Below are 15,146 nucleotides of genomic sequence, written 5' to 3' on the forward strand. Positions count from 1 at the left end.
TTTGTTTTCAGGAATTTCTTTCCGCGTACGTTATTTGCCGGAATGGCCCACGATCTATTGCTGTCCTTCCCTTGTTTTTTCGGCGTCGTGTTCACTTCACTTCTTCTCGAAATTAGTTCTATTGCTCGGAGGATGAGAGGCAACTTGTTCGGGTATTTTTTTATTCTTTTTCCAGCAGGGTGTAGCACTGCGTGTAACCATAAGCCCATGCGTTCGATTCGATCGACGCCCTCTGTTTCAGTACGTCCGCTACGCAAGTGTGTGTCTTGCAGAATGTGCAGTTATACTGGCAACGTTTCTTTAACCATTTGCAATGGATTATATTGATGCGATACGAATTTGATACTGAGTGCATATGTTACGAAGTTATTGTCTACTCTTTAAAAAAATATACCATGCAAAAATGGAATATGAAAAAGTGATAAAGCAATGGGATCAAAATACACGCTTGCAGGGGAGCCTTATTTGACTCAGATTCAAATTCTTTATTTATTCCCTCAATATTTTGTTATCTAATAAGCGAAGAATTACTCGTTGAAGTCCACCCAAGAAAGAGAAAGCTGTATATAGCCTTCCTTTGCAGCCGTATGGCTGCGCTTGGGTGGACGTAAACGGGTAATTACTCCCTTTTTAAAAATCTACTCCGCCTTGGGGATTTTTCCTTAAATATTGACCAATATTTTGTTATCTCGGGAATGAACACTGTTTTACTGTTCATGCTGAAAAGTGGATTATCCAAACTATTTGTCAGTTCAGTATGAATTCCTTTTAAAATGCGTTTTCTGAGGAACATTGGCTATCTCAAAACCTAATAAATACGTAAAGAAAGTAATAAACGACTTAACTATGCCAGACAGTATTTTTGGAAATAAGTAACAAGCTCAGGAGCAAAATAAAGAAAACAGCGTTGCATGTTTATCACATCCACGTTTATTTCTGTTCTCATTGTCGCGCAGGTGATCGTGGCCGCCGTGAGCCAGGGTGTGACCGAGGTTAAGACGATGCAGATCGAGGTGACTGTGCCCAACGAGTATCCACCCTATTTCGAGCACCCGGTGTACCGCGCCGAAGTGCACCAGACACGCACGCGACCCGGATACCGGGTGCTGCAGTTGCGAGCCCACGACCCGGACCCGGTGCCCTACAATGCAGAGGTCTATTACCGCCTAGAGGCAGGACCGGAGTCAGCCAGAGCACTAAGGTAAATCGTGCCGTTTTTCGTTTTATCAAATCGTATTTGCTAGCGCTTTAAAACTCAAGTGCAAAAAAGAACCTACACACGGCCAGGAAACCTTCAACTGTCGTTTCTTTAGAAAAACGTGGGATATAAGACTTTTTAGTGGGCTGGCTATCCCTCATGTGCAATGGAAATTCCAGGAAAGCCTTCACCGGCCGTTTGTTTTTTTTTTTTCAGAAAAACATGGGATATAAGCCTTTTCAATGGGCTGCCAATCACTCATGTGTAATGGGGATGCCACGCCTAAAGTACGATATCTCTTTTTTAGATGGACTTATAGATGAAGTGCCGACACAGTTTGTGCCTTCTTTATCTATACACTTGGCTTCGAAAATTTCTCGTTCTGTTTGCGTGAGTGCAGGTCAACGTTAACCTTCAACGCCGCTCATGTGTCTGAAATATGTCTAGAATTAACCATACATTGCGGTAGGCTTTCAGTAACCCTACCCTGCTTCCTTCTTCTAGGTACCTCACTTTGGACGGCATCACAGGGGAGGTGATGTTGAACCGCAGTCTGGCAGATGTCGCCGACTCCACGATCGCCTTCACCGTTATCGCCGAAGATGGAGGGTCGCCCAAGAAAGAGGCCAGAGCAAGAGTCGAAATCCTCGTCAAGACCATCTCGGGTGAGTAGAACTGTTCACGGAGAGATTGTGCTCTATCTATTCCGTGAAATTAGCCCATCGCTCAAGATACGCTCTAAGCACCGGATATTCAGTGCAAGCATACTACGTGTAGTCCAGCGTCTACCCTAATTAGGAATGAAAATAATGGCGTAAATGTTGTTTTGCAAACTGCACCTCGTGTACAGTTCAATATGTCTATATTATATTGTGCAATGGCATAACGCCATTTCTACTACATAGAAAAATATAATGTGCATCCACAGATTGCTGCACTAGGCACCGGCATGCAAGATGCACCAAGATGCTTATCATTGTTTCGCTTTTCTTAGTTGTATAATAACGGGGGTAGACTATATCAACACTTCGATTTCCAACCGCACGCTGAACAAAAGCAGCAATAATGCAAAAGAAACTGGAAACCATCACTGTTGTCAGGGAGAAATTTATTCTTCTGGGTAAGCCCTGAGGATGTATCGTCGTTAGTCAAATTAAAGCAGCAATTAAGAGCTAGTACATGAGGAATTCTATGATACGACTGACATAGACACCTTGATATGAACATCTAAGTCATTGCATAGATTAATTTCCATCCTAAATATTCCGCTGTCTGCTTAGTACCGCAAACGCAGTTGTATCCTCGTGCGCATACAATACAGCTTTTATCGGTAGTGTTCACGGGACTTGATTTGCTTTTGAAACATTTACATGGAACAGACAAGATAGACGAACGATAGTAGCAGGGATTGGCTCAGCATGCAAAGGTATAGCTCCAGCCACATTGTCTAAACCGATACAATGTCGTGTGAAGGACGTTGGCCAATACTCTAAATGATACAAATGCACGTTCTCACAGGCCTAGGTTCCAAACTAAAATGTCATGTTTGTGCTGCACGCACGGGCGGACCTAATTACCAAACTAACCACTCGTAATATCATACATAAAACGGCCCACAAGGCGGTGCGCCCTAATAGAGGAAGCCGTGCGGTAACGCCCGTAATAGTTCGCCGTCCCCGTGGATTATGCACGGGTACGCGGTCATCTATAATTCAGGAATCTATTTCTACCCCTGTACAGGGACATAACGTTCCTTCCAGCAACCCCGTCTTTTGACCGGGTGCATTTCGTAAACGTAAGACCAAAACTATCCACATTTAGGCACAAAAAAAAAAACAAAAAACAAAACCGCAACACCCAAAACATAGCTAACTGTCGTTTTCCTTTCGCGGTTACCCAATAAATGCGGCGAGTATTATAGCAACGAGTAATGTACGCGCTCCGTGGATGCATGGCTACGGCTCACACCTCAGTTCCGCTGGAAGAAAGAGGCGAGACGAAAAATAAGGATGGCCGCTACAGTTGTGGCCTCAGCTTCGTTTCAATAAATCTATGCAGTGCTGTAAAGGCTTCAACCGAGGTTGAATTATATCGGATTTAACGCAGCAAAACTATAGTTTAGATGCAAGAAGGATTGTAATTTGTTGGCGACTGTACTTGTTTATATAGTTCGAGCCTAGGTTTGATATACCGCGCTTGGAGAGATTGCATTTTCTTACAGCTACCCTCGGTTCAAATTGCGGTGTGGGATGCATTTCCACTCCTGTCGGCCCCACATTCAACCTTCCTGCACTACCAATTGCGATATCTTTTACAAGGGAAATACTCATCAGCTGGCATGTTCCCAAAGGCACGATTCAACACAGAACACAAGACGCGCCGAAATAGCATATAAAAGACGGTCAATGTACAACACGAAAACTTTGTTTTTCTTGGCAGTGCAGTGGAAGCTACGGACACAAAACAAGCAATTTTTTATGCAGCTCAATACAGTCTTTACTTGCAGTTACTAGACTTCTTTTGAAACATACAACATAAGTTTGTAATTTAGAATGTTTGACGCGTGTTTCTGGCACAAGTGTCAACTTTGAATATAAGTCATGGAGAAAATGGTGTTCTTGACGAAATAAATTTTGTTAAGCCCGTCTAGATGCAAAAAAAAAAGAACTACATAGACGGTGCCAGCTTTCCACGTGACTGTGTGAAGGTTCTGCAGAATGTTCTGTGGTTATATTCCATAGATTTAGCTTGCCGGAGACGTACTAGCATGGGCGTACCCCTCGTGTACATGCGCTTGACAGGGGTGGGTGCAATCGCGGCTACTGCGCCGGCGTGAGAGGGATCCGATCAACCGTTATACTTCAAAAATAATACCTCTCCAGCAAGCTAAACCTCTCTATTGCTTCTATGCTAGTAAGTAAAGCCCTCAGAGGCTTAACTACTGAGCGACGATAGTCACCAACGTGTGGCCAAACTGTTTTGTCTGAATTACAGTTACGGACGCACCACTCCTGTAGCTTTTCAATTAATACTAAACGACGCTGTCTCCGAATACAATAGGTCAGTTGTATTCTCCAAGGTCTGTTTTAGATGAAACTTAAGCGCTTGGCCACTGCTTTTTTGTGCTGTTATAGCCATCTCTTCTATTTTAATTGCACTGTTATCTTAGCACTGACATTGTTCCCCCAAAACGTCCCTGATGCGCCCTACTCGGATACCGCAAGAGCGGCACTAACGAATATCTTCATATTGCGGAACATCTATAGATTAGGCACGACGGAATGAAACAAATCCTTCATAAAAAAACATTCGCGAAACCTGAGTCTCTCTAGCTAAAATAAGAATTGTACTTCTCTTTTTACCAGCCTGAAGGCCGAAAATAGAGCCTGATGGACGTGTCCATGCAGGGCAGGACCGCCGCAGATAAGACTGATGAGATTAGTTTTCTGAAGCCATTTAAATCGAATACTCTCCATAGATACTTAGTCATAATCGTCTCGAAATTAGACGCACTCAGTGTTACGTTGATTTAATTGTAGCTCTGTAAATAGCTAAAAAACGGGACGTGGTAGCGACGGTACGTCTGACGAAAGTAATGAGGTTTTTAATCTGGTTTCAAGAGACAGAAGCAAAGTAAATATAATATTGTTACTTTAGGCGATGCATGCGCTGATATGCGCATCAGAAGGAAAAAGAAGAATCAAGCAGTTTTGGCGAAGACGACGACGACGTTCGAGCAATGTCGGCCGGTGCTTGCAGGAAATGTCTGTTGTGTGAAAGCCTTGTCTCCCGTCTCCGCTCTCTGCAACCTCAAACTGAACTACCCCCGTAACAATGCCATGCAGGAATCATGTCAAAAATGCCTAACAAACAAGTAAAGAAATGGCTATGAAATTAAACGCATTCATTCGCAACTACCTCATAACTAAACCTGCCTGCAAAACCGCTTACTTTGTACAGAATACAATACCTTTCAAACATTCAGGTGCGATCAATTCGATTGATGTGTAGTGGAATGCGTTACAAACTAGGCTTCGATTTCGTGCTTTGATTTATGACACTCCCTTAGTGACGCCACGCAAACTTACGCGTTGTCAAGGCGACGTTTAGGTGGGCGGTCTAACATGACGATGCAGTGGAGGTAAATGGTGGCTGGTGCGTCTACGAGAGGAAAACTTCACTCTCTAATGCTGCAGAGAAACGCACAATGGCCATCGCTTTCACACTGTAATACTAGGAGTGTTGAGCCAATTAAAGAGAAAAAGATATGGAGGACACTTCATCCCCTCCTTGAAAGGTGTGACGCGATAGCTTACCTTACAACGCTAGTAAAGCCCCGCTTTATCCAAGCCGTATCAACATGCCTCCGTAGCCTAGGTGTAGCGTGCCTGATTCGGCCTCGAAGAGCATTTCAAGGTTGATTTTTATTCCAACTTCCCATCGCAAATAAACAACCGAGTTGGCAGCTCCTCGCAACTTTCTTATATCGTGTATTCCAAAGCACCACAAAACATCAAAGAATCAGTGCCCGGACACGTGATGTATATTTACTGCTAATACCATGCTTGTGATTTTCCGCTCACAACACCGACACCCGACTTTCTGGTTAACGGGGCTGTTAACCCTATAGCGTAAATAATTAGATCGGTATAAATAATAAAGCCAATATTGGTCCTCGTGCACTGCCACGTTGAGACAGGGAAGTATTCCCCAAAGAGAAATCACCCATCCTGTGCACCTTGTCTGTGATTACGTTGCCCAAGCTCAGACTAACTGAAAGAATCAAACTTCAACCTAAAGACAGCCAGGCAATCTATGGAAAAGAAATTGTTGAAGGGTCGTGTTGCAAATGACATAATGATCAAGTATTAGAGGCCCAGTGAAAAGCGTTATATACTAGCTGAAATTATTACCAATAAACCAACGTCAGCAGCTAAGGAGCGTGCAAAGTGCATAGCAGTGAGATTATGGTACCTTAATTTACCGGATATAGCAGACTTTATATGTTCAGAACCTGATATTTTGCGTCATGCTTTAAATCTGGAATTTTGTGTGCGGACTACACATGGTTTTAATTTTCCTTACCTATTTCCAGAGCTGAGAAAGCCTAATATTTGCTATGAAAGAAACAACTCTCACAATGGCTGCATACTACATCTTACCGGGATAAGTAACGAAGCGAATGGACTCCAATATGCAAGAAGATGCTGTCGCGGCAGCGAAGATTGGCTGATTTTCGCTGGTTATATCTTTGAGCACATGCGCAACATGTCATGAATGCCAATACATGATGAGTTCGTGAACGCATAAACGTTTATGTAATGCCAGGGCTAGCATAGCTAGAGCGGTTGCGATGGCTCTAAGATTACGAACAGCTTTCTCAGCAGCATTTAGGCTGCATGTAGTTGAGCGTGCGTCAGCATTAAGGTCGAACAGAACTATCAACATCAAAAGAACTGGATGAAAAAACTGAGCGCACGGGGACTGCTTGCTTGAAAGAACTGAAGAAATGTCCTTGCGGAAGAAAGCTTAAAGACGGAATCCACCATCATGAAGTAACCTTTAAAGTTCTTTACTGGTTTTGCCTTTCATCTAGACGTTTCACCCTCTTCGCTCCACTTTGCCACCTTCGCACGGTATATTTCGGACAATTTAATAATAAGGGCACGCATACTAGTATCTGCTGGCATCCCCGAAGGTTGTGCGGTTCAGAATGTTTAATACGATGTAAAACGCTATAAATATTGCCTTCCGCATGTTTACCATTTTGTACCGTATGTTGCATGTCTGGAAAACATTCAGGCACCCTTTAAGCCATAGCCCCACTGGGCCTTCGCTGAGCAGTTCAAGCACGTGTAAAGGCCGTTTATCGGATTTTCTTCCGTATTTTCCGCGTCGTTTCTCCCCCGTCGGTAAACTATATCCAGAGAGAAACAGCGAGAGATAGTAAGAAGTTGATGGGCGAAAGTGCAAGCAGGTAGAATATAAAAAAAATATATATATACCAAGCTCGGCCCATTTTATAAAAGCTACCCCGAAATACCGTCCTACTTTAGATAGTCTAGGATGCTTTCAGACGGTGATAGGCCACTTCTCGCGTCACGTTCCATCAAATAACCACTCTGTGTTGATTCAAAGCTCAGCAATTTGCTGCTATCACTAGCGGCACGTGGGATGCTAACCTCCAAAGCTGCAGTCTGTTTTCAAACCGTGATTTACATTTTTATGCCTTGGGGAATTTCCGAATTGGATTTCGGCGGCACGGGTTATATGCACGTTGCTGTGCGAAAAAAGAGAAGAGCCAGGTATGCGCGCGGCTTTATGTAAAATGGTGCAGGAAATTGAATTCGCTTAGAGTTATTGATCCGCTTTAGGTGAGTGCTTCTCAGCTTGCCTATCCTATGTCGGGCTTCTAATGTGAGCGGCGCATTGGAGAGGGCAAATCGAGTTTAGCGCATATTGATTCGCCTTCGCGATTTAGGCATCGTAAAATGCAGGTGCCATGCAACAGGGGTTGCAATGAGTGTGGCTAGCCATTCTTTGGCTTTCTGACGCAGACTGAGTATGAAAATGTATTTCACAACTTTGCTTATGCAGAATATTTAATCTGCGCTTTCTTGCTTAAACAGCTTCGAAGTCAATCCGACTTGACAGGATGCCTTTGGGTTGAGTCTGCCTTGAAGCCTCTAACTCTAACAAAATTGCATTATGCGGGTACATAGGTAGGCCTATCTGAACGAATACGGCATTAGAGCCGTCCATTATGCTTTTCTGCTGATCGTCGAGCTTCTGCCTAAATTTGATGCTGCACTGCTCTATACTTTGCCTGAAAGGACCATAACACGGATCAACTTTGATAGAGCAGGACTGTTATCTGTATGAAGTCGGCGATCAGTATTACTCGCGTACACGTAACAAGGGGACCCTGAAAGGTCACTAGCATTGTACCGTCCAGAAAACGCAAACTGAGTGCAAAATGTAGAACTATTTTGCAAATCAGTGGTTCTTCTGAGCCAAATCATTCTACCACAGAGGGCCTCTGTGTACCAGTTTCCTGAGATTCATGCACATTTGTTGTCATTGCAGCGCCTCCACCGCAGTAAGTTCTCGTCGCCTGTAAATAATCTGCCTTGGCGATAGTAAGAGGGCGGTTGGAGCGCACGCATAGACACTGGAACCAATAAATGTAGCCGGCTTCATTCGCGCACGAAATTTTAGAAGTTTGTCTAGGAATAAGAACTGTTGCGAATATGTCCATACAACAGTCTTAAGGCACTGCATTACATCGACGCAACCAAGGCTCCACATGGGCAATAAAAGAACGAGGGTTACCTGAGGTTGAGCACCTCTACCTTTAGTGATGGAGCGTCGTAGCCATCTAATCACTGACTGTGTTTTTTATCCTTTTGCCACTGTTGTCCCGACGGCGCCACAGCACTCATTTTTCATTCCGCACTTTATAAAAAAAGACTTCGTTACATTAAAAAGGGTGGCAACTTCCACGCCGCCGTGGTGCGTGGCCGCGGCACCGAGGACATCATGGCATTTAATTTTACGCGTCAACATGTACAATTCCATCTTGCAACAAACAATGCAGTATGAATGATAAGGCATCAATAAACAAAAAAATCTGCACGGCCAGATAGATAGGCTGAGCCTGTTGGTATCTGGGACGATAGGGATAGTGTTCCCAAATAATTAGCGCACCTGGAAAGTAAAAAAAGACAGCAGCACTGGTTTCCTGCGCTTTTAAAGTTGCTCAAATTGGTTTTGAGGCCTTGCAAAAAACGAAGAGATACCTCGTGCGTTGACGGCATATTAATATACTTTTGTGTCAGCATATTTCTACGGGTATGCGCGTACATTCACTTACATTGCGGCGAATGAACAAGCACATGGTTTGCTTTTTCCTGCGTTTCAAACGAACCGTGCTGGAATGATACAGATCGTATTCTCAAAGGCCTGATGGTCATGCGGTAACTGGTAATGCAGTGCTCTATAAACTTCCTGTTTGGCATTTACTCTTTTTTCAGCATAGCATATTGTGTATATCATGAGACGGCTCGCATATCTGGCCTGCAGCATAATCGATGCAGTAGTATTCAAACACGGAATCATAATCAGCCGCGTCTGATCGCTGACGTTTCCCAAAGGTTTTTGCTTGCACAATGTAGACACACTCTTGAGGTTTAGGGCGGACACACAAGCACGCCTGTAAAGGGCGTCCTTCGCACAAGCGCCGGAGGAACACCTTGCAGTCTCGCCACTACTCCTCTCACACTCATACTTCCAAGAGAGCATTCTCCTTTGCACGTACACCCGCTGCCATCGTACTGCTGCTGATCGAGTGGTAAAAGTGGCAGACCGCCGACGGGGCTCTCCATCATTGGGGCGGGTAATGCTTTCGCTTTAAAACATTGAGAATGGCACACCTAAATGGAGGGTGCACTTGAGATGGTAGAATGATAAAATAGATAAGAGGAACCTATTGGTTAGGGAACGGAGTTTGAATGGTGTACTAGCGGGAGGCGAGTGGGCGTGCTAAGAGTGATTACCACGCCTCCCACTCATTAATCGTAGCATTTCGCGCGTGCTCATTGTCACCCTGCATTCACCGTATGCGTCTAACCAGTAGGGTCGTCCTATTCTAAATCTCCCTTCTATGTACGAACACACGGAGAGTGAAGAGAAAATGCACTCTCGCTGCTGCAAACGAAAGCGTCATTGTTGGGTAGTGTAAAGACAGGGTGATAGAACGCGCGAGCAAAAAAAAAAAAAAAAAAAAGAAGAAACAACTCAAGGATGGCACAGGAGGCCGAAGCGAAGCAATTGAGAGGCATCAAAAACACACAATGCAATGCGTTGGTGCGAGGCCTCAAAATTATGCGCTGGGTATAGACTAAAGTGATGAAGGCGGGTATGTACTTGGGAGTCCGTACTGTGCAATACAATTAAGTCTTAGCGTACTCAAAACTGTACATGAGCCAGTAAGCTTACGATGACATAAGTCATTCAATCTGAAATCAGTGCTTGTGCACAAGCCCCATAACTAAGCACAAATTATGTAACAAAAACCAGAAACGGTAAATTATTTTAACTGCCCTCTGCTTCGGCCTTCTCAGTGCATCTTAGAGCCTACGCATATGTGGCCGCTATTTGTCTGTTCTTGTGCTGAACATTTATTGCTTTTATGAAATTCATGAGCAGCAGTTTGCTTTTTCATGGTTTGTGCGTATTGCGCCCTAATATTATACATTGGGTGGAGCATTTACTTTCCCTTCTCTTTCGTCTCTTCCGCATAAACCTCCGCCTTCGTCCCTATTCCCCGTATTGTGCCAATGCTTAAGCGCTTCTCTTTTACTGGCAGCCATTCGTTCAAATGATGGCTGTGTGCGTCGAAGAAGATTGTTTCAGTACCGCGTCTAAAGGACACCCCTATATCAAAATGCGTCCAATTACCTGCAATTTTCTTCAATTTAATACTTGTCTGAGAATATATATTTCGAGATCTTTTGAATTCAATGATTAGCGATATTCTCATTCCATCGAGAATGATATGAGAATTCATTCTCGAAGGTTTGTTTTTCACGTCCTCCACTTGACACATAGCGTCTTGCAATGCGGCTGGAAGCTTGTTTAAATCGTTTAGTTTAAACGCGAGCAAAACTTTCATTATTTTTCAGAATGACATTAATGATATTGTGATACGTCACAGAGTATCGGCCAATGTAACCCATAAAATCCAGAAGTATACATAAGTTTGCAATGTCACGCAGAAAAGAAACATTGACTAGACTCGCCATAAGGAACAGCTCGCGGTCATTGCCCTTCACGGGCACTTTATTTTATTTAATATTTTTGGACAGGCAGTAATGAGCTTCTAAGTCAGAACTAGCTAGAACAGGCAATCCCTTCACAACAAAGCGGACAGGGCATCTCACAACCGCAAGACCAGCAACCAAACGAGGCAGTACCGTTACCAGGGCTTCCAAGCTAAGAGAGAGTGGAAAAGAAGAGGGGGTGGGGGACTGAAGAATCTTTTTGTGGGCCTTAGGGGGCCAGTATTTTTGTCAACAACACATGTAATGGGTAAATAAAGTGCTGGAAAATACTTAAAACAAACAGCCAAAATAAAATTAGGACCACCACCTTGGCCCAACAAGAGAGAGCGACCACTGTCATCGCCCTCCGTTCGTAATTAGGGAAGGTAGATTGCCAAGAATTACTCTTTCTACTTCGTTTTGTTTTCTTTTCAGCACGGGGTAATTATTTTCTGTTTCTGTCTTAGAGACTCATCGTTCCTTCTTTGGTTCGCACTCACTTCTGTGGTGGAACAGGCGAGGCCATTCTTCTGTCAAGTCGTGTAATTAGCAGTCTTCCAAACGGGCCGCCTGAACCCTCTGAGCCGCTTAGTCGGCACTGCCCTCCATTCTGCCTTAAGATATCCAAAGCCTGCTATTCGTCGAGGTCCACAAACCTTGACTTAATTGATATCTGAGCTAAAGAAGTGTGAGACAAGCCCATTCATCGCTTTATTGTTCCCGCAAATGTCGACCCTGCTTTTTGTATAAATTGTTCTCCTATTCATCACATAGGCATATGTATAGTCACTGAAGAGAAAGGCCTCCATAAGCGACATCCGATTAGCCGCGCCTCAGCGTCGCAATTGTTCCTATTCCTTCGTCATTCGTTATTGCGCTAACGTTGTGATCGTCAACTAATAGCAAAAGGTGAACATAGTGTATGCATTGAAACTCGGTGTTTTAATTAGTGCAAACTTAAGAGCTAGCCTAAGTGCTTTGCATTTATGATATCCAGACAGATAGAAGTGTTCTGGCTGAAGCATGTTTCTGTCAAAAAAAAAAAAAAGACACAAATTTGGTGTTGTTCAACGAGGCTGAACCTAGTTAACGAGCACATGCCAGGCGGAGTTATCACTGTATGAGAGTCTCGGCTGCAAACCACCACGACTGAGTTTTCCATGGCTAGCGAGGTAGGTGTCGCGCTGGCCAACATCAGCAGGATTGCTCGATTCAGCCTGACACTTGCGAGCCGCAGTTAAGAAGCTTAAATGCCCTCTCTGAGCAGCTGTCATGACGCTGCGAGAGCAGCGGTTGTAACCAGTGGAGAGGCGGAGGATAATCGTACGGCGCAGCTGATGGTCACGTGATTGCGAGAATGACGTCACTTGTGGTTCTGCTAGTCGAAGGAGCGAGTGCCCGGTGCAGCTGTACTGAAGTGAATGTCGCGCATGCTCAGTACCTAGATTAGTAATAAGGGAGCAATAACTCATCGGCATCCACCCAACCTCTGCCATACTTTGTCGCGATTCCGGTCCAGGTATTAAGGCTTCGATGCCACGCGATTATGTTTTTTTACAGTCATGGTATATTACAGAACAACATAGGCACGGGGGCTGAAAGCTACTGGTTAAACACGACTGTCTTCGAACAGCGACGGCCAGGAAGATTCTGTCACATCCCCTCCAGGCGAGCCGCGCAACACTAGGCGAACGCTCTCGACGGTCTCTCTTCCGAGTGGCTACGCTCTTTCTTATATTGGCCAGGAACCTGTTGTCATTTGAATTGTCCAATCTGGAGTTAGTAGTAGGCAGTGGCCTAAAAGGTCCAGTAGCGAGCTCGCCGGTCCCTCGTTTCGAATAGGCTGCCGCGAGATGGAGAAAGGAGGGGGCATCCCTAAAGCGCCAGCTGTATGAATTGGCGCCAGTCTATCTGGGGCTTGTTCTGACTTGCCCGGCGCCAATGCTTCGGTTCATTGCGCTGGTGCCATGCGGTGCAGCACCGGGACTTCTCAAGGGGCGTCAGATGTTCGCCGGCACCCACTCAGCTTCAGTCTTCTACCGCTTCAGAAGCTGCGCGAACCTCGTCTGGAATGCCGATCATAACAACGGCTACAAAGGAAAACTGTCAAGCTTTCTGAGAAACTTCGAAGTTAAATAAAATTTGTTATGATCCGGTGTTCGCAACCGGGGTCACCATCTTTCCGGGGCAGTCATTCCAACTGAGCCAACCAGGACGATCAGCAGATCATATGGTAGGACGAGAGCGTATTGCTCAGTAACACGAAGCGGGATTGATGTCGGTGGAATATTACAGGAGTCCCCCAAAGTAGATTCCCTCCTCTCCCGGATCCAGGACAACTTTCTCTTTACAAAGTTGCTAAGAAAGCTGTATAGATTTCCTTTGTAGCCTGATGGCTGTGCTTGGGTGGAAGTAAATGACTAATTACTCCTTTACTAAAAGTCACTTCACTTTGGAAGATTATCTAAATATTCGGCCAGCATCATTTGCGCTTAAATTTATTGAGCAATCCGCTCTCGTCCTACTACCTCACCTGCAGCACGTCATTGTTTCTTCAGTTTGAAGAGCGACTGCCCCAGAAAAGTAGTGGTCCTGGGTTCAGGGGGAGGCTGGCTTCCATGGAAGGGTTTATCAGATCATATACTTGGCGTTCTTTATTGGTGTAGGGACATTAAAGTTTTCTCACTGAATTTATTTTTTAGAATGTTTTAGAATTCCAGCAAGAAAAATGTGATGGGTCTATGCTTTAAATAAAGCAGTCAAAACATGACCTCCATTTTTCCAAACAGGTAGTCTCGAATGACTTAAACCCGATGTAAAAATGAATACAATCGCGTTACAACAAGGCCCGTTGCAGACATCCGGCGAACATAGTGATGATGCTCTAAGCACGCAGTCGTACGCATCGTGAACGCCCCCTGTCGGGACATCTGTTGCACGGCAATGAAGTGCGTTTCTCTTTTTTTTTTTGGGGGGGGGGGGAGGAGGGGGAGGTGTCACGCACACAGCTTCTTTATTTTCTCGTTTCTTTTTCTCTCCTCCATTCCTCTCCAAAATTGACCTTAGATTACTGTGAGGCTGCAATACTACGATTTACTGTGCTGCCGTGGAAACCCGCTGGTTGCGATGTTTGAGGTAAACCGTTTGAAGGAAAAATGCAAAAAAAAAAGAAGTCGTGGGAAGCATTCACGCAACACCTGATAAGAATGCGCTTGGACTACTGCGCATAGGGCATGAAAAAGGTGGAAGCAGGAGAGCAAACAAGTGGTCACGCCTCCACGCCCAAGCCCACGTAAGTGCTGCAGGAGTGGAAAAGCTGCAGCAAAGCGGAAATGCCCGAGGTAAAGAGAGAGCGTTACGATGTTGGCGAGCGGTTTGAAGGTGAGAAGAGATGGTTGAGTAAAAGTGTAACAAGAAACAAAGGCACCGTAGGCTGTTGCAGACGCGTGGGTTGGGGGATAAAGCGTTTGGGCTTGGCGGGCGTCCAGGTTTCGTTTGCTGAATCGACCGTCGCGCAGTACACTGAATTTTATTTTTTTTTTCTTTGCACTAACTCCCTTTTACTAAACTAATACTTTCATCTAGCCTTCAGCTTGTTCTATAGCGACCCCACGCTACTCCCGTAGCCTCGAGTGGCATTCACGCCTCTTCGCGAGCCTTTTTGTGCGACAATCAGAGGGGATAGAAAGCGAGAAACACAGTTTTCAGGGCGACGGGAACGGCTGTCAATGCCTTGTCTTTTTACGTGCAAGTACACATCGGCTGTTCCCGAACACATGACCAACGCACACGCACGAACAGGTACAGTGCAAGTTAATGCAAGTAGTCACCACGGGCATGTAGAGAGCTTTAGAAGCGTAGAGGAAAAAGTAGATGCGCCAAATAAGCTGAGGGGCTGATTGTGCAGCCTCATGCTTGTGACACCAAAGCAAGTGCACCCTACGTGTGGGGCCCCAGCCTCTTTCTCTCTTTCTCTCTTTTGGTTTGTTTATTCCATCGTCGAGAAGACCTACAAAATATCGACGTAAAAAAATAGGGCAGTCCAAATAGTCACGAGTACCTAACAGCCCTTAAAAAGTCATACGTGGATGCAGGCGCTTACCATTCGTTTTTTTTGGCAAACAGTT

General features: G+C 44.8%; 1 protein-coding gene across 1 annotated transcript in view; it reads left to right on the forward strand.

The window, feature by feature from the left end:
• The first annotated feature begins 956 nt into the window (after positions 1-956).
• LOC146179121 (uncharacterized) overlaps positions 957-15,146 on the forward strand; it is a 79,349-nt gene continuing 65,159 nt past the window's right edge. Inside the window, exons 1-2 of the mRNA XM_084578809.1 lie at positions 957-1,201; positions 1,703-1,863. Of these exons, the coding sequence (XP_084434935.1) occupies positions 1,002-1,201; positions 1,703-1,863 (361 nt within the window). The 5' untranslated portion in view covers positions 957-1,001. The remainder of the gene's footprint in view (positions 1,202-1,702; positions 1,864-15,146) is intronic.

The sequence above is a fragment of the Amblyomma maculatum genome, chromosome 9 (assembly GCF_055883805.1).
Source record: "Amblyomma maculatum isolate TAMU_Amacu chromosome 9, ASM5588380v1, whole genome shotgun sequence".
In the NCBI taxonomy this organism is placed as follows: domain Eukaryota; kingdom Metazoa; phylum Arthropoda; class Arachnida; order Ixodida; family Ixodidae; genus Amblyomma; species Amblyomma maculatum.